General features: G+C 34.0%; 1 protein-coding gene across 1 annotated transcript in view; it reads left to right on the top strand.

The window, feature by feature from the left end:
* LOC145277819 (protocadherin Fat 4-like) overlaps nucleotides 1–24547 on the top strand; it is a 514458-nt gene that overhangs the window by 60476 nt on the left and 429435 nt on the right. The window contains exon 3 of the mRNA XM_080129718.1: nucleotides 4868–5064. Within this exon, the coding sequence (XP_079985844.1) occupies nucleotides 4868–5064 (197 nt within the window). The remainder of the gene's footprint in view (nucleotides 1–4867; nucleotides 5065–24547) is intronic.

Genomic DNA, 24547 nt, shown 5'->3' with positions numbered 1-24547 from the left:
GTTAAAAACTTTCATATCCTACTACTGCAACAATAATAAGTTTTTATATAGTAAAATAACCCACTTAACTTTTTTTTTTACATGGGGATCACAACTTATCAAGGCCCGTAAGCCACTCGGGGATAAGGGTTATTTTGTGTACAGTAATCAATGGGGTAATATCGTAGTAATAGTTGGTATTGGATATTTGATAAAGTGTCTTACTTAAGGGGGCGATTAATCAGGAATTTGTTTATGTTGGACTTGAAGACGTCCAAGTTGTAGTCTGGTGGGAAGCAGGCAAACGGAAGAGAATTCCACAGGCGTGCACTTCTAAGAAAAAAGGTGTGTTCATGGAATCTACGTTTTGATTTAGGCACAGAAAAAGAGTGGGGGAAATTACTGATAGTGGTTTTAGCTAGACGGGTGTTTATCATGAAGGATTGGCGAGGGGGGACCAGAAATTGGAGCTCGGACGAGCACTTGCCATGGAAATAACGATAAAACAAAGACAGGCTCGCAACGTCTCTTCTGTGGGAGAGAGGTTTCAGGGAAGAGAAGAGAGCATCCCCCACTAAGCCATGAAGTCTATTTTGTACTTTGTCAAGGCAGGATACGCTGTTTTTTGAAGCTCCAGCCCAGATGTGGCAGCAGTACTCCATCTTTGGACGTACTTGGCTTTTATAGAGATAGAGAATTGCATCAGTAGTGAGATATCTTCTGGAGTGGTAGAAGGATCCTACCATTTTCCCAGCGGCCCGGGCAACAGACTTTACGTGTTCCATTTCAGATCAAGAGTAAAGGTCAAACCCAGGAGCTTGTCAAAACATGAAGCCTCCCCAAGACGAGAGCCATCCATTTCAATTGATGCTAGATGAGGAACAGAGCGTTGATGATGTAAAGTTAGGAGATTGGTTTTAGATGCATTAAAAGTAACCAGCCATCTCTTCCCCCACTGAACGACGCACTCAAGATCAGAGGAGAAGGAATCAGAGAGAGCTTTGTCATTTACGGCCTTTGATGTGTTGCCGTAGATGGTCGTATCATCAGCATAGATGTCAATGAAAGAATTTAGTATGTGTTTTGGGAGATCATTGATGTAGATCAGGAAGAGAGTTGGGCCCAGGGTGGACCCCTAGGGGACTCCAGCATTAATACTGTGGGCCTCAGATTTCTGCCCATCAACCACTACTCTTATAAACCTACCAGAGAGAAAGGATTTAATTATTGAGAAAACATTTCCAGTAATACCGTAGCTGGAAATCTTGTGAAGTAGGCCCTTATGCCAAACCTTATCGAAGGCCTTTGATATGTCAAGAGCAATTGCCCTAGAAAAGAAGCCTTTGTCGAGAGATTCACTAATCCTATGGGATATAGCTGTTAGCACATCAGCTGTAGATTTAGCAGAACGGAAACCATACTGCATGTCACTAAGGAGGTTATTTCTGCTGAGGTGGTTAACTACTTACAAAACTGTTTAAGCGTTGCTTTAAGGAGAAGTGCTTTCCAACACCCTGGAAAACCTCATCATTATGCCCTGTATTTAAGAACTCAGGTGATAAATCATCCCCCTTGCAATACAGACCATATTTAATATGGATCCCAGTAATTTACTCATGACACACAAGAAACTTATTGGTCTGTATTGCAAGGGGGATGATTTATCACCTGAGTTCTTAAATACAGGGCATAATGATGAGGTTTTCCAGGGTGTTGGAAAGCACTTCTCCTTAAAGCAACGCTTAAACAGTTTTGTAAGTATGGGGGCAAGTTCTGGTCGAAGCTTTTTCAACACTATAATTGGAATGCCGTCTGGGTAAGTTGCTTTACTGGAATCAAGGTTCTTGATTGGCGACCTCGTGCACAGATATTTGTATGTTGGATAGGGTGTTGTCTGTTGTAGGAGGAAATATGGGGAGTTGATGCCCTTCATCACAGAGGGTAGAGTTAGCTGCAAAGTTCTTGGCGAATAGTTTGGCCTTGTCTGATGGAAAGCAGCTTTTTCTTCATCCTTTGTCAGAAAAATCACTCATTGGAAATGACGACTGAGGGACAAAAAAGGAGAAGCGAGAGTTACTGGAGCTTCCGATAACACAACCACAGTGTATTATCTACTCTCCATAAAAAAAAAACAATAAATAAATAAATAGAGAAAAATAAAAATAAAATAAAAATATAATGACTTATTAATATCTACTTAATATAAGTCCCTTACCCCGTTACCCCGTTCTCAGTTTAGGAGAATATTTGAAAATAATCTTCCCTCACATAGTTATGCGTAAATATATATTTTTCTTTTTGGCTTCATCTAACCTCGATAGAGAATGATTCGAGCATTCGAGCATTACCTTTATACGATACCGTAATGGAACTTTCAATTTGTTAGTCGTTTTTTTTTTTGTTGTATTAATTTACTTTGGGAGAACTCGTTTAAAAGCTGGTTCAGAGTAGAGCAATTTGGCTTGGGTACTAAGTTTAGACTGTTTAAGAAATAATGTATACTGCTGAGAAAAAGCATTTTTCAGTGTTTAGTTAATAGTGCAGAATATAATTTGGACCCCCCCCAAAAAAAAAAAACATGGGGACAAAAAGCTATGAACTCAAATCGAGTAATAAGCGAGTCATGGTATTAATTGAAACATTTTTTCAGTTAAGTATACAGTCTTTATACCGATAATACATGAAGACTGACAATTTCTCTGCCAACAAAAATGTAAGTGCGTATTATTTTTTAAATATTTGAAAAAAATTAAAAATATATTGTACTAAAATGTTTTTCTTAGATTTCGTTTCATATTTAAACTTATATTTTCATGTAAATATATATTCTATGTATGGAATGCGAAGGTGTCTGGCGAACATGACCACTATAAATGGCTGGGTGTTCGGTTGGCAAACGTCATCAAATTAACACACATGAAATAAAAGATTGAAAAAGAATACACGAGAAGAATAAGAACACTCTGTGAAACAAAATATTAGAAACATGGCTACAGAAATAAATGTTCGAGAAGCGTCCTTTCAGATAGACATGTGTGTGTGTGTAAATCTCTTTAATGCGTTATCAGCGAGTAAATTAATGGTAAAAACCTGTTACCAAAACTCCAAATGATTTGTAACAATTATCGAACGAAGGTTAGTAATCAAGAGAGAAATAGTTTCTCACACTCTAAAATCATCATTTGTTATTACCAGCGAGCAATCACGGATAATGAAAACTTCCAGCGAATAAATAATAATATTGAGTGTGGTGTAAATGAAGAAAGAAGAAACAAGAACGACCGACCGCGTTTTTGTGTGGCTTACCTCGTGTTCATAATGAAGAAGAAAGAAACAAAAATGGCTGCCCTGTTTCTTTATATGCCTACAGGGTGACCATGAGGTATGCAAATGAGATGCTCCTGATTGGAGATAAAAGAGGAGTGATTTGGGGAAGGAAGGCATTCTGAAGTTAGATTGCGAGCAGAGAAGTTGTATTTGTAGAAGAGAAAAGTCGGATTCGGGGAGAGAAAAGCTAAAGTTGCAGAAGTTCGTTTTGGAGTGGAGAGAAGACGCGTCAAGTGGTAACCAGAAAGTGAAAGTTTGGACAGCAGTCACGCAAACGACAAGCTATTTCGCCACAAATTGTATCTGTCGATGGTCGACTGTGGACCGGGAAGGTTTGCCATCTGGAGAGAGATCAGGGCAGAAGCTGCATGGGCGATCGGAGGGGTCATCGAGGAGATATTTTTGGAGAGAGGGCCGGTTGAGGAACTCTTAATGGACAATGGCCTCGCTTTCCGATCAGAAGCCTTTAAAGGGGTGTGCGATAAGTGGGGAGTAAGGCAATTTTTCAAAGCAGCGTATCGGCCGAGTGGCAACGGAATAGTGGAGAGGAATCATCGCACCATTAAAGCCGCTGCGGAAAAAAGAAACGTATCACCCATAGAGGCGGTGTTTTGGTATAACATCTCGCCGAAGACCAAACAAGATGAGACAACTGTGCCTCATAGGGCCGTTTTCACATATAAGTGGCGGCATCCGTGCAACAAAACAGCAGGAATTGAGAGTGAAGAAGCCACTATCAAAGTAGGTGAAGAGGTGCGGGTGAAACCCTCCAATGCACAGTGTACCACTCGTTGGAAAAGAGGGGTCGTAACAGGATTGCAGTATAAGAACAATGTGATGGTGAATGGCGTTTCCCGGCATATCTTAGACCTGCGTCGTGTGGCATTGCCGGTATGCAGTGAGGGCGGTGAAGAAGGGGAAATCGAGGGCCACCGAAAAGCAAATGATGCTCCTCGACCTGACTTAGGCCCGCGTTGTAGTGAACTTGAAAACGTTAACCCCCGAGAAGTTGTCCCCCAGAGGCCTCGACGTGAGAGGAGGCGGCCTGCTTGGATGGAGGATTACGAAGTATCCTATTGATCTCGAAGATCAGGGGGGCGTGTGGTGTAAATGAAGAAAAAAGAAACAAGAACGACCGACCGCGTTTTTGTGTGGCTTACCTCGTGTTCATAATGAAGAAGAAAGAAACAAAAATGGCTGCCCTGTTTCTTTATATGCCTACAGGGTGACCACGAGGTATGCAAATGAGATGCTCCTGATTGGAGATAAAAGAGGAGTGATTTGGGGAAGGAAGGCATTCTGAAGTTAGATTGCGAGCAGAGAAGTTGTATTTGTAGAAGAGAAAAGTCGGATTCGGGGAGAGAAAAGCTAAAGTTGCAGAAGTTCGTTTTGGAGTGGAGAGAAGACGCGTCAAGTGGTAACCAGAAAGTGAAAGTTCGGACAGCAGTGTCACGCAAACATTGAGCGCCGTTTAATTATATAAAAATGCGTTAATTTATTCCATGTATTGATTTTTACAAACAAATATTATTTAATGTTTACTTATTTGTTTTTTATTTAGTGTTACTGACGGATCTACAAAGGCATTCGCTAATCTCACCGTCAACATAACGCCGGCAAACCACCACGTTGGTACGATAAAGGGAAACTTTACTACTCTATTACCGGAAGAGGTGCCCATCGGAACTCCTGTCAAATTCAACAATCTTATCATTTCAAATAACCACACTGGAAATGTACGAGTGTATTCGCTATCAGGTAAGTAGCAATTGCTAATGCCGTTGTTTCTGTTGCATCTTATTAATTGGATCATCTGTAAAATATACTAATATTACAACGTGCAGCCGCCTAATTCTCCCTTCTCCTTATGTTGTCTTTTAGTTCTCACGTTCCATATGTGATGTTTCTGACAAAGAGGAAATAATTGTGTTTTCTATTCCATCTAATACCTAGCGGTGGAAAGTTTTTGACCTTGAAGTTGACTTTTTTAGCCTCTTACAACAAGTGGCTTTGTGTCTTGTCTTATAAAAATATAATCATATGCTACTGGGAAATTTGATAGGATTTCGTATACAAAAATATGTTCTAGCAACGCATTATGTACAGCGTTATATGGCTTCAGTTTGATATATGAAGATGCTAATTTCGAGATGTATTCAGAAACAACTATTTCAATTATTTTCACGAAATAAATGCTCTGAAAGCAACCCTCCTTAAAATATCTCGAAACCACTGTAAATGATTATAGAAAACACTAAAGAGTTCTATATTCGATCAGTAGTAAAGGGATCGATCAGAGGCTTAGGTTTCATTAGTTTTGGAGAATAACAAACAAGGTTCTGAATCAATGTGAAGCCCCTATCTCAACGATAATTAATGAACCAGAGATAGTGTTCAGCATCTGATATAGTCCAAATGTTCGCAAAGAACTTTGCAGCAAATTATTATTCCAGAATTCCATCCATTATCGTAATACTCTAAGCGGCATCCAAATAATTGTCCGTGGTGTCGCCAAACTTATTAAGAACCTTGATGCCGATACAGCAACTGGTTCTGAAAACATTCCGGTTATGGCACTCAAGAAACTGCAACTCGAAATTGCTCCATATCCTTATTAAGCTATTCAATCTTTACTTAAATGATAAATGCTTTACATGACTCTGGGAAATTATATTGGTCTGCCCAATAATTTAAAAAAATATTGGAGAATAGTCCTCTGCATTCGATTAGAGACCGATCCGTCTCTCTTGCGTTATGGTTGTTTTTTGAATCTCTTATAAATCAAGTTGTTAGCACCTAAATTCCATGAACAAAGATTCTTTCTTAGAACTGCACGCCTGTGGAATTGTCTTCCGTTTTCCTGCTTTCCAGCTGACTACAATATATATTGTCCAATTTCTACTGTACACTCTTTAACCCTTATCCTCGAGTGGCCTCTTGGCCTTGATAAGTGATGATGCTTATGTAAAAAAACTCAAGTGAAAAACGTGTTGACTGTGATATCACATAAGATCAGTGAAGGTATCAACGGGGACTTAGTTTTTAGGGCGCGATAGATGGATTGTATATCAAAGAGATTTGACAGTGTTTGACGTAAAAGTTCGCTGCACAGGCTTGCTAGCTGTAGAATATCTCGAAATGTCCACTCAACCATTAAGTAAATTTTAGCCCTTTACCGGAACATTTGACTCCTCTCTCTCACTACATGAATTCATCTACTTATTACTATGGTTGTACTTGTGAACGGAGCCCTTCTTTTTTTCCATAATGTCCATGTACGTACCTCCTAATATACATACATATGTCCATATATCTCTAAAATTTTACATAATTACACAAGACAGATGTTACAAGAAAAAAAAGCCCTTTTCTTATAAGTAAGAAAAAACATTAGATAGACCGAGATTCGAACTTTGTAAGCAAGGTTCGGAAATAGATTCAGAAAGGAATTCGCACTGTTCAGTTTCACATAAAATAGTTAGATATATTGTTGTAAAAGGAATTTTAATTGTTCAATTCTTTTTATGAAAATTGTATTAAAATAAGGTCAGTGAAAATAATGAACAATAGCAAATTAAAAACATATTGAAAAATAAGTTAGATCGAAAAATAGGTTAGTAAGAATTCTTTGTCTGCAGAAATCGCTTTAACATATGCGAACCACACACGTTTAGGCCACGTGAGTTTCCACGTGTGTGTGGCACGTTTTGAAGCCATACATAACGTCATAGCAGAAAATGAATTCTCAATATAGTTTGCTAGTTTTAGTGAGATTGTACAGACGGACAGACAGAGTTGGAGACGAAGATAGGAGACAGATCTGACATGAGGAGGGTTCCTTTGGAAGCGAAGGGAAAACCTTTAATCATGTAGTCGACTTTGAATCACTTGATGTCACCATCATTGCGACCGGTCGAATGGAATAAAAGAACATCTCATATTTTTGTAACTGTCGTCTTCCTGTTATCATTCTACCAAATTAAAGGTAATGCGTAATCATCTTATAATAACCTTTGTGTATATTGTAATGTGTCCCCCTCTCCATCTAAGTAATGAGTTGTCTCCCCCTCTTGTGATATAAGAACGGATCACCCTCCCTCAACTCTCCTACGAGATATGTTATAAGAAACCACAAACTGTAAAAAGTATAAATGTCTCTTCTCTCTTCTCTATCTTCTCCTCATCACCTTAAAAAAAACCCCAACTACACAACACATATACCCATGCACATACGCGTATAGATTCACACAAATACACACACAGCATTAATTTTTACTTATATATATATATATATATATATATATATATATATATATATATATATATGAACATATGGTGTGTTTTCTATTCCATCTAACACACTAAACAATACATGCGGCCCCGCTCTTTGTTTAAACAGAGAACAACATGACTGACTAGAGCCTAACATTATTTACAATTCTTACGTTGGGCTTGAAGCGCATTCTAAATCCAGCCAATTTAACGCATAAAATAATTTAGTAAAAGTGAAAATAGATATTTAGGCTATGTAAGTATAAAAATATTAAGAAATTTGTGGCTATATCAAAGAATTCCATAAACCCATGTATATATATATATATATATATATATATATATATATATATATATATATATATATATATATATAATTAAATAAAAATAAAAATTAAAAGACCTGGAAATTAAATAGCTTATATAAGATCTCTTAGAACTTGATACCAGATACATAGTAACCAAAGATAAAATAAAATGACAGCATATGAGATTTTTTTTTTTTTTTTTTTTTTTTTACAAAGGCATCACCACGTTATCAAGGCCCAGAGGCCACTCAAGGATAAGGGTTAAAGAGTGTACAGTAGAAGTTGGTCAATATAGTAATCATTAGTAATGAAAATTTGGTAAATTTAATAACTTATATGGAACGGCTCATCAAGAACTTATTTACCTTAGACTTGAACACAACCATATTGTAGTCAGCCGGAAAGCAGGAAAACGGAAGACAATTCCACAGGCGTGCAGTTCTAAGAAAGAAGCTTTGTTCATGGAATCTATGTTTAGGTTTAGGCACAGATAAAGAGTGGGGGAAATTATTGATAGTGTTTACAGCTAGACGAGTGTTTCTTGTGAAAGTTTGGCGAGGGGGGGACCATAGATTGAAGCTCAGTTGAACACTTTCCATGAAAATAACGATACATCAGAGACAAACTCGCAACATCTCTTCTGTGAGATAGAGGTTGTAAGGAGGAGAAAAGGACATCTCCTACGAGGCTACGAAGTCTATTTTGAACTCTATCAAGGCAGGACAAGTCCTTTCTAGCAGCTCCTGCCCAGATGTGGCAACAGTATTCCATCCTTGGACGTACCTGGCTCTTATATAGATAGAGAATAGCATCAGCAGTGAGATATCTACTGGATCGATAGAAAGATCCCACCATTTTTCCAGCGGCCTTGGCAACAGATTTGATATACGTGTTCCATTTAAGATCAGGAGTAATGGTCAAGCCCAGAAGCTTGTCAAAACTTGAGGCCTCCTGAAGACGAGAGCCATTCATTTCAATTGATGACAAATGTGGATTAAAATGTTGATGATGTAAAGAGAGAAGCTTGGTTTTAGATGCATTAAAAGTAACCAGCCACTCCTTTCCCCATTGTACTACATGCTCAAGATCAGAGGAGAGAGAATTGGAGAGTACTTGCTCGTTTACTGTCTTAGATGTGGTACCATAAATGGTAGTGTCGTCAGCATAAATGTCTACAAATGATGTAAGGATATGATTTGGAAGATCATTAATGTAGATCAGGAAAAGAGTTGGGCCCAGGATGGATCCCTGAGGGACACCGGCATTAATACTGTGAGCTTCTGATTTTTGCCCCTCAACTACTACTCTTATGAACCTATCAGAAAGAAATGATTTAATAATTGAGAAGACTTTTCCAGCTATACCATAGCTAGCGATCTTATGAAGTAAACCTTTATGCCATACCCTATCAAAGGCTTTAGATACTGATTAATTAATCAAAATATAAGAGAAAAAATATATATAATAAATAAAATAAAAAAGATACATATATAAAAACGTATAAAAATAAAAAAATACAATATAAAATATAATATAATAGGAAAACAAAGAATCACGAATTACCTCCTCTTAATTAAAATTAAAAAAAAAGAACAAACATTAAAGGATCTATAAGACAGACTAATTAGCCCTTTTGAACCAATCAAAACTTACCAATCAGACCGGAACCGTGCGGGATAGTAACAAGATAGAACAGCACAACGTTACTAAAAATACATTAGATTAAAAAAAATATAGAAAATTAATATTAAAATAAAATAAAATATACTGAGATAGGGATAAGGTATAGTTAAATAAAAATGAACATCATTAAAAACAGTAAATGCGATCCTGCTTTTCCTCAAACAGAAACAACATGGCTGACGAGAGCCTAACATTATTTACGATTTACAATTACCTAGTCGCCCCTATGTTAGGCTTGAAACCGAGAGTACCAATGTTTTTCTGACCTTCTGTACATTTAAATAAATATTAAGCTCTTATATCGAAAAAAGGTTTTTTCTTTATAATCGAGCACTTTTTGGAATTCTTACCCCCAAAACGGTAAACAAACAAACATATATATATATATATATATATATATATATATATATATATATATATATATATATATATATATATATATATACTAAGCTAAGAATATAATGCATAAAATTACACAAGAACGTTACTACATTATCAATTCAATAAGGATTATAGAAAGATGAAAAAGGGAAAATTATATATATATATATATATATATATATATATATATATATATATATATATATATAAATTACAATTAAATTTACCAAAATGACCCAAGATCGTAAAACTAAAGTATATTATAAATATTAAAAAAAAAAAAATATTTATAAAGTTATCTCAGCCAGATGTAAAAGCTCGATATTTATTGATGATTTATATCTCGGCAGTAGAGTGATAAACATCTTATTTTTCTTTTATTAATATTATTGGAATTTTTTCCTTTTTTCCATGGATTTCTGCCTTTGGATTATTATGGACCATCTTCTTCCAATTACGGGATTTCCTTGGACTTTACTTGTGCAAAGTGAAATTCAATTAACTTTCTTGAAGTTATATATTTGGATTTTACCGTCACTGGATTATTTATCTTCCACCAGACTATCCATTCATGTGTAATCACCTTTTTCTTTATCATATTCCCACTGCTTCACTTTTTTTGTTTTCAAGTAATATCTTTGACTTGATTGACTTGTTTCATCAAATACTTTTGCATGCAAAATCCGATCCCGCATTTTGCTAATTCCTACCCTCTGATGAGAAGGAAAGTATTTCTTCGAAGCTCCGCGGATTAAGGACTATTTACTTATCTAGTGTTTCCTTTTCAGATTAAATATATTTTTAACTCATTTCAAAGTGTTTTTTAACATGTTTTATTAACTGTTTGCTCGTATATATATATATATATATATATATATATATATATATATATATACGTGTTTGTGCGTGTGTGTATGTGTGTATGTGTGTGTGTGTGTGTGTGTGTGTGTGTGTGTGTACAGAGTGTCCAAACAGTTATTGAAGAGTTTTGAACTTAAATAGATTCTTTATTTATTTCTGTCATTTTTCTGTAATTTAAACACAATCTGACTAAGACATTGGGAAATTGAAAACAAATATATTTGTGCTCTTTCCAAAACATTATTCATGACATATTGATGAACTTCCGGGTTTCTTTAAATTCTTGCAGTGACTTTTTAGACATTCTAAACCATGCAAGAATTGAAGGAAAACGAAATAACAGAGTAAAATTGCAATCCAGAGATTCTGCAATCTGTCAGGAATAATGTTTTGGAAAATAAATACGCGAAGCTAAAAATGGGCAATATTCAAAAGGCATTATTTTTCATGAATAAAGATTGTTTGAATTTTGCATTCGGTTAAAATGTCCCAATATCTTAGTCTGATTGTGTTAAGATAACGGAAAGATATAATAAAAAATAAAGAATCTATTTAAGTTCAAAACTCTTCACTGACTTTTACGACACCCCCTCTCTCTATTTCTCTTTCTCTGTCTGTCTGTCTGTCTGTCTGTCTGTCTGTCTCTTTCTCTCTCTCTCTCTCTCTCTCTCTCTCTCTCTCTTTATATATATATATATATATATATATATATATATATATATATATACATACATACACATGGACTTTTTGAACACACTATATCTATATATATAATATGGTTCGTTCAAAGTCGATAGAACCATATTTCTACATTACCAATTTAATTGAAATTTTCAGAAAATCTATTTTTAAAGTCAAGGAATGTTTGCATGTTATTAAAATAATTTAACATTGCGAATTATAAAAATATTAAATGAAATAAAAATATTTTTCGTAACTGCGAGATTGTTTGCCATTTCATTTCCGGTAGAAATGAGCCTTTCACTTATTGAGATAAGTATTATTTGTATTAATTTTTATGATACTCATGCAGAGAGTGATCCGTGCTGAAATAATAACGTTATTATTTAAAAAGCCATTCTTAATATGGGGAGGGTGTTTTGTACCTATTCTGTACTTACAATTGAAAAAAAAACATCTTAATCTTTAATTAAACGTGGAAATATGATTTAAAAAATAGCGTGGATCACTCTACATTAGCACCATTTTTATTTATTGCGGACTATTATTCTTCTCTTTATTAGTTGTTGTTTCACAACTTTTCGGCCAACTATTCCTTTGGCCTTCATGAAAAGAAGTAAGTACGTAAGAAATTATTTTTTCCTTTTATAAATGTTTAGTAACTTTTTCCTTTTATTATTCTTAAAGACTAAAATTTTTCTTATTCATGAAAAGAGTTAAGCTTACGTAAATAAATAAATAAATGTTTGTACACGTGACAAATTATCAATAAATGGTTTAGTTACTTTTTTTTAAATTATTTATGAAAAGAATTAACGTAAATAATGTTTGTAAAAGTGCGAAAGGCAACGTAAGTGGCGTAGTTGTACAACCATCACCCCCATGCGTAATTTCTATACATATAGGTTTTTGGAAAATTTTTTCACTGGATTATTATTGATTGGACACTAATTAAACAGATTATTAAAAAAAAATTAAAAAAAGAAATCATTATTTCGACATTTGAAAGTGGTGCTCACTTTTTAGTTACAACGTTCTGATAAATCAGTCACCCATTTTGTAACCAATAAAAACGCGGTATATCAAAACCATAGAAAGTAAAAATAATATGAGTCTCTACCGCATTTGTAAGTCAGGAATATATTTGTTTCTCAAAGAAAAAAAAATAGATTGAACATGACTTTTTTTATTGTTTTTATGAAAATACAGTTTTGAGTTAAAAAAATTTTTTTTTTTACTTATTTAGTTAAAAGTCAATTTGTATGGTTTAAAAAATTTTTTTTTTTAAATAATTTGTTTTTATGAAAGGTGAGTTTGTTAGTGTTTCTTTACAGTAATTTATCTGTTTTTATGAAAGATGAGGTTTTTGGGGTTTTTTTTTCAAAACTTTTGTGTTTTTTAAAATTTTTTTAAAGTATTATAAATTTCACTAACATGCTGAAGAAATGTTTAATAATTTGGTATTTTTTTTAGATTAGGTCCACCTCCACAATTTTCCTTTAAATGACGACATATACAGGTTTTCGAGTATGCTGAATACGGAAATCCCATTGAAATTTTGCGGAAATAAGTAGTTATCAAGATATAAAAAGTTGTATTATGCATTGTATTCTTTGGCGGCCATCTTTTTACGCGCGCACGCGCCATAAACAAATGCACGCGCGTAAAAAAGATGGCCGCCAAAGATTACAATGCATAATACAACTTTTTATATCTTGATAACTACTTATTTCTGCAAAATTTCAATGCGATTTTCGATTTCAGCATAGTCGAAAACCTGTATATGTCGTCATTTAAAGGAAAATTGTGGAGGTGGACCTAATCTAAAAATTTACCAATAATTTTCCATCCCGTATGCCTCCCGATACATTGCTTCGTCAACATGCGACCATTTTATATCTACTGAATACACTTCCGTATTTAGAAAAAAACAAAAATGGGTGACCGATTTACCAGAACGTGGTAACTAAAAATGAGTACCCCTTTCAAATGTTGAAATTATTTATTTTTTTTTTTCAATTTTTTTTCATAATCTAGTGTTCAATCAATAATAATCCAGTGAAAAACTTTCAAGAAACCTATCAGTATAGAAATTTGCATCGGGGTGATGGTTGTATAACTCCGCCACGTAAGTAAATAAATAAAAAATGTTATGTGCACATGCGTTAGCCTTGACTAGGGGGGGACTAAGGGAACAACCATTAAATAATTCTGCGGTCGCCATGGAACTCAACGCCCAAGGAGAGCCAAAATAGTTTCCATGATATGAAGAAATTTTTTTCTGAAAAGTGGATGATCACTTTTCCATGTAAATTTAACTCAAAATGAGCACCCACTTTCTGGCCACCTGAGGAAGGGGCATTTATTTTCGTGTTTATTGGCGTAAAGGTTTTTTGACAAGGCAATTTGGTACGCGAGTGCATATTTAACAGTTTTCGTTTATGCTCACGCATAGCATAAACAAAGGCTACGTCTGTGAAATGGAAAATAGTCCCAGAGTTCAGGGGTTATTATTACCATGCAAAAGAAATCAAACAAAAAACTTTTTAGTCAAGAAACACACAGAAAAAAAAAATAGCATCCACTTTTTTTTTTTCTATCGAATTCATTTGTTGTTTTTATTGAAGACTATTTTTCCCCGGATTTTTGATAAAATTTTCCATTAAGGGCCGCGCGTCTCACGTTCCTATATAACAAATTTTTTTTGTAGATTCTGGTGTGCTAAAAACGAATCTGCAAATCGTTTCCATCACAAAAAAATAGTTTTTATGATATGAAGAAATTACTTTTTCGAAAAGTGTGCGATGACTTTTCCATGTAAATTTAACTTAAAATGAGCACCCACTTTCTAGCCACCTGAGAGAGGGGGATTTTTTCCCATGTTTATTGGCTAAACAGCTTTCGTTTATGCTCACGCATAGCATAAACGAAGGCTACGACTGTGAAATAGAAAACATTCCCAGAGTTCAGGGGTTATTACCAAGCAAAAGAAATCAAGCAAAATACTTTTTAGCAAAGAAACACACAGAAAAATGCCCCTCTCTCAAGTGGTCAGAAAGTGGGTAATCATTCTAAGTTAAATTTACATTGAAAAGTGATCACCCACTTTTCGAAAAAGTAATTTCATGAATATCATGAAAACTTTCTTTTTACTACAGAAACGGTTTGCAGATTCGTTTTTAGTACACTGAAATCTACGATAAAATATTTCGTTATATACGAACATGAGACGGGCCTTAAAGTAAAATAATACCGGATTTTTTGGAGCAGATTTGCCGTTTAGTTGTACAAATATCCTCGAACCAGGTAATCACTAAAAGGGACTCTAAAAAGTCGTCACCTGTATCGAGCAAAAGGGTAAAACCACCGATTATATGCCAGGCTACGTCACAGTAACATATATTGAGTGAGTTCCTAACAGTATTTTGTATAGTTTTTAGTTTAAACTCATTTTCTCAAAATTTCCCCAAACTTAACGTCTTCGATACAGTCTGCCGCCATTTGCATTTTTCAAATATACCGATAAACACTGCATGTTTTTTAACCGATTAAACATTATACATTACATAAAAACACTACAATGTTATCCAGTTAGGTAGAACATTTACTTGTCTTGCCTTTGATAAAATTTATTTGTAATATATTTTTTTTTTGACAACTTCTTTGTATCTGTATTTAGTAATACAAACCCTTTTCATTTAATGTAACGTTTTGTCAGCTCAAAAACAGTGTTTATCAGTGTATTTGAAAGATACAAATGGTGGCGGACACTGTTGATTATGTTAAGTTTGAGAAAGTGTGTTAAAACTAAAAAACTATACAAAATACTGTCACAAACCCACCAATTATGTCAGCCTCTGTCATGGTAACATATATTCGGTGGGGTTTTGACACTGTATTTTATAGTTTTTAGTTTTCAACTTACTTTCCCAAACTTAACGTATTCAACAGAGTCTGCAACCATTTATGTTTTTCGAGCCGATTAAACATTTTACATTACATAAAAACACTAAACAATTATCCAGTTAGGTAGAAACATAACTTACCTTACCTTTGCTTTCATTTATTTGTTTTTGGACAACTTTTTCAAATCTGTGTATAGTAACCCCCTCCCCCAATCACTCAAATATCAATTACTAACTCACATTTTTGTATAGAGAAAACAAACAAAAAACAAAAACATTTAGTGTTTCAACATTTTTACTACGTTCAACTTTATCCACTGATTGTTGGTCGAGCCCAAGCCATGCTTGACAGTAATCCCGAGGATCAGGATCCAATTCTGCAAGAGTACCATTTTTTTCATTTTCGCCTTTTTTATTTTACTTTTTGGAGTGGATTGCCGTACTAAGAATATAAGAAACATGCATTTTCTCTTTTTATTAAATTTTTCCATTACACAAAATTGAGCCACTGCAACGCGTGGCAGGGTACAGCTAGTATATATATATATATATATATATATATATATATATATATATATATATATGCATACTAGTATTTCACTCCAACGTTACCCGAGTGATTGGAGGTGTATGTTAAGCAAAAAAAAAAGTGGTCAATTTTGTTAACTTTGACCTTTATTATGCCTCTTAACATTTATTGTTTTGGGCTCAAATCAAGTTATGAAATTAGATCCATGTCCAAGGAACCTCTATCTAAAATTTCAACTGTTTAGACCCAAAATTGTCGGAGGAGTTTAGTAGTTTTCAAAGGTCAAATCGTTGAATTTTAACCCCTTAACAGCCAAATTTCTGGCCGAAAACAAATTAAAAAGATATTCCCAAATCTCAGTACGCTGTATATCAAATTTCGTGTCTGCAGACTGAAATTGACAGAGATGATGTGTAAGGAAATGTACACAGACAGACACACACAGAGACACTTTCATTTTTATATATATACTAGCATGGGTGCCGGGCGTTGCCCGGGTGTTTGGAGGTGTATGCTGAGCAAAAACAAAAAAAAAAAAGGTAAATGTTTTTATATTTGATCCCTATTATGACCTCTTAACATTTATTGCTTAAGGTTCAAATCAAGTTATTATGTTAGATACATGTCCAAGGAACCTATATCTAAAATTTCAAGTGTTTAGACCAAAAATTGTCAGAGGAGTTTGGTAGAGTTCTCAAAAGTCAAATCGTTGAACTTTGACCCCTTAAGAGGCAAATTCTGACCGAAAACGAATCAGATCGATTTTCCTAAATCTCAGTATATATATCAAATTTCGAGTCTGGAGACTAAAAATTGACAGAGTTATTTCGTAGGGAAATGTACACAGAGAAACACACTGACACGTTCACTTATATATATACATATATATTGTACGCGTCTAAAGTGTATTTAACATAATTTGTGCTTACTTTCATCATGTATTTTGATGGCTCACCTATTTGCAGTTCACTATTTAATGTAACTTCATAAATGCAGTTTTATGAATTATCTATAAATATAAAAGCGAAAATGTATGTATGTATGTATGTGTGTTCGCTTTTTCTGTATGTCTACAAAAGGCTTTTTTCAGAGAAGCGGTCGCTCGCTTCACTACTTTTAAAAACTTTTTATATCACATATAAACCGTAATATCTCACAGTTAACAACAAAGCTCGCCTGTCTATTTAATTTGCTCGATTTCGGGAAGATAAATATTCAACATTTGTCGCTCGCCACATGTGGGTTAGTCTTTTTCCTATAACATCTTGGGGGGGTGCGTTCAGCAGTAAATGAAATCCCGCAGTCAAACTTGACCTCATTAACTCATTAAAACGGGCACCTGCTAAATCCAAGTAATTAAATAAATTCAAACGTGTTTCCGTTAGCATCTCGCAGTGGGGCAATGGTTAACGTTGCACTTTTTTTTTTCACACTTTAATTTACAACTTTACCTCAAGGGTTCGGGTTCGATACTCATACTTACCTTTTTTAAACCCCCCCCCCCCGGAGTTTCAACACAGACCTTCAAACACCCGGGCAACGCCGGGTACCCCTCGCTACCTATATATATAAAAGCGAAAATGTATGTATGTATGTATGTATGTATGTATGTATGTGTGTGTGTTCGCTTTTTCTGTATGTAAACAAAAAGCTTTTTTTTCAGAGAAGCGGTCGCTCGCTTCACAACTTTTTAAAACTTTTTATATCACATATAAATCGTAATATCTCACAGTTAACAACGAAGCTCGCCTGTCTATATAATTTGCTCGATTTCGGGAAGATAAATATTCAACATTTGTCGTTCGCCGCATGTTGGTTAGTCTTTTTCCTATAACATCTTGGGAAAAATAAAAATCCCGCAGTCAAACTTGACCTCATTAACTCATTAAAACTGGCACCTGCCAAATCCAAGTAATTAAATAAATTCAAACGTGTTTCTGTTAGCATGTCGTGGTGGGGCAATGTTTAACGTCGCACGTTTATTTTTTCACACTTTAATTAACAACTGTACCTCAACAGTTCGGGTTCAATCCTCATACTTACTTTTTTACCCCCCCCCCCCCCCCCACACACACACCTCCAAACACTCGGGCAACGCCGGGTACCCCTCGCTAGTCTTAAAATAAAATTAATTTCATAAATTTTTAGGTGAACCAAAAGTTTTTACAGATTACAAAAATTTGTTAATTATGGTGAAAAGAAAGGTACTGAAAGACAGTGAACAGATTGTGAAATTACTTGAAAAATGAAAAAAAAAACTGTAGCAAGACTCGAACTGTGAAACGTTTTGTTAGTGAAGGCAAATAATGAAAGGAAAAAAACAAAAGATTTAATAAAATTCAGAAAGAGTTTTTTTCTGCAACTCCACACAGTACAACCAAAGCTTCTCTGGTCATGTAGGGATGACCGGAATTTCAGAAAAAGGACTCAAAATCGAATTGTGAAACAAATGGCAGAAAGCACCGACCGAATGTTCACTTTTGGGTGATATAAACTGTTAGGACGGTTTAGTATGGGCCACTAAGTATCTGGAAACACATTTTCACAATGTTCTATAGACTGACGAAACTCGGGTGACGCTGGGCGGCCCTGTCGGTTCGAACAAAATGGGTTCTATAAAGCGCCATCCCTCGTCTACAGTAGGACCTTGAATGGCGTTGTTTTCGGAAAAATGATATATGAGACATCTGGAGAAAGTTTTGTATTGCCAATATATGTACTATATGAATACAGATTGATTTAGAAGACACTCTTGCCCTATCTCTGAATACCCTTTATGTAAAATTTCAAATGTTTAGACCAGAAATTGGCTGAGTAATTTGGTAGAGACCGCAGAGGTAAAATTTTTGTTAACTTTGACCCCAATTTTTACCCCTTAACATTTATTTTTTTGGGGCTAAAATCAAATTAAAAAGTTTGATCTATGTTCAAGTAACCTACGTTTAAAATTTCAAAGGTTTAGGCCCAAAATTGGCGAAGGAGTTTGGTAGAGTTCTCAAAGGTCAAATCGTTGAACTTTGACCCCTCGACAGCTAAATTTCTGGCCGAAAACCGATTAAAAAGATTTTCCCGAGTCTCAATATATTATGTCAAATCTCTAGACCGAAAATTGACTGTTATTAGGTGGGAAAATGTACACACACACACACACACACATTTTCACTTTCATATATATACTCAGGCCCTATGTTCTGTTCATAACTTTATGTGCATAAGTATATATTAAAAAGTGTGAATATGTACGGTAATGCCTTAACTACCCTAGAGAAAAGTTGGTAGAGACCGCAGACGTAATTTTTTTTTATCTTTGACCCTAATTTTTACCCCTTTACATTTATTGTTTTGGACTCAAATGAAATTAAAATGTTTGACCCACATTCAAGTAACCTACATCTAAAATTTCAAGTGTTTAGACCCAAATTGGGCAGAGGAGTTTGGTAGAGTCTTCAAAGGTCAACTCTGTAAACTTTGACCTCTTGGCAGCCAAAATTTCCTCCCAAACTGATTAAAAAGCTTGCTGCATGTCTGAATACTCTTTATGTAAAATTTCAAATGTTTAGACCCAAAATTGGCTGAAAAGTTTGTTAGAAACCGCAAATGTAAAATCTTTTGAACTCTGACTCCTTGGAAACGAAAGTTTCAACAAAAACATGATTAAAAATCTTGCCCTAGGTCTGAATACACTTTATATAAAATTTCAAATATTTAGACAAAAAATTGACTGAGTAGAGACCACGGAGGTCAATTCTTTTCAAAACTTTGATACCCAATTTTGGCCTTTTAACACTTATAGTTTTGGGCTCAAATTAAATTATAAAATTAGATCGATGTCTAAGTAACCTATATCTAAAATTTGTTTAGACCCAAAATTGTTGAAGGAGTTTGGTAAAGTTTTCAAAGGTCAAATCGTTCAACTTTGACCCCTTAACTACCAAATTTCTGGCCGAAAACCGATCAAAAAGATTTTTCCAAATCTCGATACCCTGTATGTCAAATTTCGAGTCTGTAGACTGAAAAGTGACAGAGTTATTCTGTAGAGAAATGTACACACAGATATCTTTTATAGATATATAGATTACTAGCAGTTCATCCTGGGTTTGCTTGGGCCCTATTTTCCAACATTTCAAAATACAACCGCTGAGATACAACGCTTGGCTCTTTACAAACACACTTTTCTTTTTTCAACTTTACAATATGGCAAGAAAGAAGAAAAGAAAACAACATACTGAGGATGGAGTCTAGCTCTGAAATATATTTATGTTATAAATTTCAAACAAGTAAAATATTTGTTTATTTTCCTAATATTACATTGTAATTTGGCTTTCAAGCACACTTTGCATATTTTATTTTATAACAAAGTTAATTTATTTTTCCCTCAAAATAACTCAAAATATAGCCATTAAAAACTAAATCTCTGCCAACAACAGTGAGTACACCCCCTTTCGAAATATTGTCAGTATTAACATAGAAAATGCCAACTCTCAATATTTTGTGTGGCTACCATTATTATCCCAAACTGCCTTTACTCTCCTTGGCATCGAGTTTACCAGAGCTTCAAATGTAGCCACTGGAATGCTCTTCCACTCTTCAGTTACGATGTTGCAGAGCTGGCGAATATTTGAGACGGTGCACACCTCCACCTTCTGCTTGAGGATACTCCAAAGATGGTCTATTGGGTTCAAGCCTGGAGACATACTTTACCCTCAGCCTCTTCAGTAAAGCATTGAATGTCTTGGGTGTGTGTTTTGGGCCATTGTAATGCTGGAACACTGCTCTACGACCAAGTTTCTGGAGGGACGGGGATCATGCTCTGTTGCAGTATTTGACAGTACATGTTGTAATTCATTTTTCCCTCAATGAAATGTAACTCTCCAATACCTGTAACACTCATACAGCCCCAGACCATGACATTCCCGCCACCATGCTTAACTGTAGACATGACCACTTATCTTTGTATTCCTAACCTGGTCGCTTAAGGCTATTAGAACCAAACAAATTAAATTTAGTCTCATCAGACCATAGGACATGGTTCCAGTAATCTATGGGCTTTGTTGACATGTCTTCAGCAAACTGTTTGCGGGCTTTCTTTGTGTATTGCCCTCAGAAGAGGCTTCCTCCTGGGGTGACAGTCATGCACACGAATTTGAGGAGTATAAAGTATATTTTGAGTTATCTTTTTTTTTGGGGGGGGGGATAAATTAACTCTGTTATATATGCTGCAGACAGACTACTCTTAATTGTGTCAAAACATTATTTTTCAGTGTTGTCCCATGATGAGATATACTTAAATATTCACTTTTGTGATACACTGTACATACTTATGGGTATATATATATATATATATATATATATATATATATATATATATATATATATATATATATATATATATATACTAGCTGTACCCTGCCACACGTTGCTGTGGCTCAATTTGGTGTAATGGAAAATTCTAATAAAAAGAGAAAATGCATGTTTCTTATATTCTTAGTACAGCAATCAACTCCAAAAAGTAAAATAAAAAAGGCGAAAATGAAAAAAATGGTACTCTTGCAGAATTGGATCCTGATCCTCGGGATTACCGTCAAGCATAGCTTGGGCTCGACCAATCATCAGTGGATGAAGCTGAACGTAGTAAAAATGTTGAAACACTAAATGTTTTTGTTTTTTGTTTGTTTTCTGTATACAAAAATGTGAATTAGTAATTGATATTTGAGTGATTGGGGGAGGGGGGTTACTATACACAGATTTGAAAAAGTTGTCCAAAAACAAATAAATGAAAGCAAAGGTAAGGTAAGTTATGTTTCTACCTAACTGGATAATTGTTTAGTGTTTTTATGTAATGTAAAATGTTTAATCGGCTCGAAAAACATAAATGGTTGCAGACTCTGTTGAATACGTTAAGTTTGGGAAAGTAAGTTGAAAACTAAAAACTATAAAATACAGTGTCAAAACCCCACCGAATATATGTTACCATAGCATAGGCTGACATAATTGGTGGGTTTGTGACAGTATTTTGTATAGTTTTTTTAGTTTTAACTCACTTTCTCAAACTTAACATAATCAACAGTGTCCGCCACCATTTGTATCTTTCAAATACACTGATAAACACTGTTTTCGAGCTGACTAAACGTTACATTAAATGAAAAGCGTTTGTATTACTAAACACAGATACAAAGAAGTTGTCAAAAAAAAAAAAATATAACAAATAAATTTTATCAAAGGCAAGAAAAGTAAATGTTCTACCTAACTGGATAACATTGTAGTGTTTTTATGTAATGTATAATGTTTAATCGGTTCAGAAACATGCAGTGTTTATCGGTATATTTGAAAAATACAAATGGCGGCAGACTGTATCGAATACATTAAGTTTGGGGAAATTTTGAGAAAATGAGTTTAAACTAAAAAAACTATACAAAATACTGTTAGGAACTCACTCAATATATGTTACTGTGACGTAGGCTGACATATAATCAGTGGTTTTAAACTTTTGCTCGATACAGATGACGACTATTAAGAGTCTCTTTTAGTAATTACCTGGTTTGAGGATATTTGTACAACTAAACGGCAAATCTGCTCCAAAAAATCCGGTATTATTTTACTTTAAGGCCCGTCTCATGTTCGTATATAACGAAATATTTTATCGTAGATTTCAGTGTACTAAAAACGAATCTGCAAACCGTTTCCGTCGCAAAAAGAAAGTTTTCATGATATGAAGAAATTACTTTTTCGAAAAGTGGGTTATCACTTTTCAATGTAAATTTAATTTAGAATGAGCACCCACTTTCTGACCACTTGAGAGAGGGGCATTTTTCTGTGTGTTTCTTGGCTAAAAAGTTTTTTGTTTGATTTCTTTTGCATGGACCCCTGGACTCTGGGACTATTTCCCATTTCACAGCCGTAGCCTTCGTTTATGCTACGCGCGAGCATAAACGAAAGCTGTTTAGCCAATAAACATGGGAAAAAATCCCCCCCCTCTCTCAGGTGGCTAGAAAGGGGGTGCTTATTTTAAGTTAAATTTACGTGGAAATGTGATCGCCTACTTTTCGAAAAAGTAATTTCTTCATATCATAAAAACTATTTTTTTGCGACGGAAACGATTTGCAGATTCGTTTTTAGCACACCGAAATCTTAAAAGAAAATATTTTGTTATATACGAACGTGAGACGCACGGCCCTTAATGGAACATTTTATCAAAAATCCGGGGGAAAATATTTTTCAATAAAAACAGCAAATGAATTCGATAAAAAAAAAATGGTTGCTATTTAAAAAAAAATTTTCTGTGTGTTTCTTTGCTAAAAAGTTTTTTGTTTGATTTCTTTTGCATTTTGCAATTTAAACAGGTAATTTTAAAGGATTTTCCAAGGGTAGAAAGAAAGTCCCCCCCAAATCATGGCCACAAAGTGGGTGATCATTTTACGTTAAATTATTATGGAAAAGTGATCCTCCACTTTTTTAAACTAACATTTCTTCATATCTTGGAAACTACTCGTTTGCCGTAATTATAAACGTTATTTTCGTTTTCAGCGACCCCGAAAACTTTTAAAAGTGGTAATTTTAAAGGAATTTTCGAGGGTGGAGTAATTCTTCATATTTACCTTCTTTTTTTTCCCAATAACATAAGAAATTAAGAATTAGACAAATTTATTTTAGGTAGGCTTTTAAAAATAAAAGTTTAAGATAAACAAATGCTGCTAGTGCACTTACCGATGCGCGCTATTTTTTTAAATCGTATTTCCAAGTTTAATTAAAGTTTTATGATATGTTTTTTTATTCAATTGTAAGGTTAAAGTACAAATATATATATATATATATATATATATATATATATATATATATATATATATATATATATATATATATATAATTTAAAAAAAAGGGATTTTTTTTTACCAATCTATTAATTAGATAGTTAAATGTTGTAATTCAGAAGTCGTCAACCTGTGGTGCACGTGAAAAGCTCATTTCTACCGGAAATGAAATATGGCAGACAGTCTCGCAGTTACGAAAAATATTTTTATTTTATTTAATATATTTTTATAATGTGCGATCTTAACGATCTTAATTTATTTTAATAACATGCAAACATTCCTTGACTTTACACATAAATTTTCTGAAAATTCCCATTAAATTGGTAATGTAGAAATATGGTTTTATGGACTTTGAACGAACCAAGGATTACACATATATATATATATATATATATATATATATATATATATATATATATATATATATATATATATATATATGCGTGTGTGTCTGGTATGTGTGTGTGATACACTGTATGTATGTATGCATGTATATATATATATATATATATATATAAGAGAAAGAAAATAGAACTGTAAGTTGAACTTTGCAATCAAATAAATAGTACTCCTAAATTATACATATTTGTCTGTATATATATATATATATATATATATATATATATATATATATATATATATATATATGTATGTATATATATGCGTGTAATTATTTTTTTAAAAATAATTTCATTTTCACTATTTAATTTCCTTTAAGCGCTTTATTAAAAGGTTTACTAAATCTTTCACTTGGTATTATTATTATTATTATTATTATTATTATTATTATTATTATTATTATTATTATTAGTA

Source organism: Euprymna scolopes, chromosome 6, assembly GCF_053919585.1.
Source record: "Euprymna scolopes isolate OS-2025 chromosome 6, ASM5391958v1, whole genome shotgun sequence".
NCBI lineage: Eukaryota > Metazoa > Mollusca > Cephalopoda > Sepiida > Sepiolidae > Euprymna > Euprymna scolopes.
The sequence above is the reverse complement of the archived record's forward strand: the minus strand, read 5'-3'. Positions and strand labels throughout refer to the sequence as shown.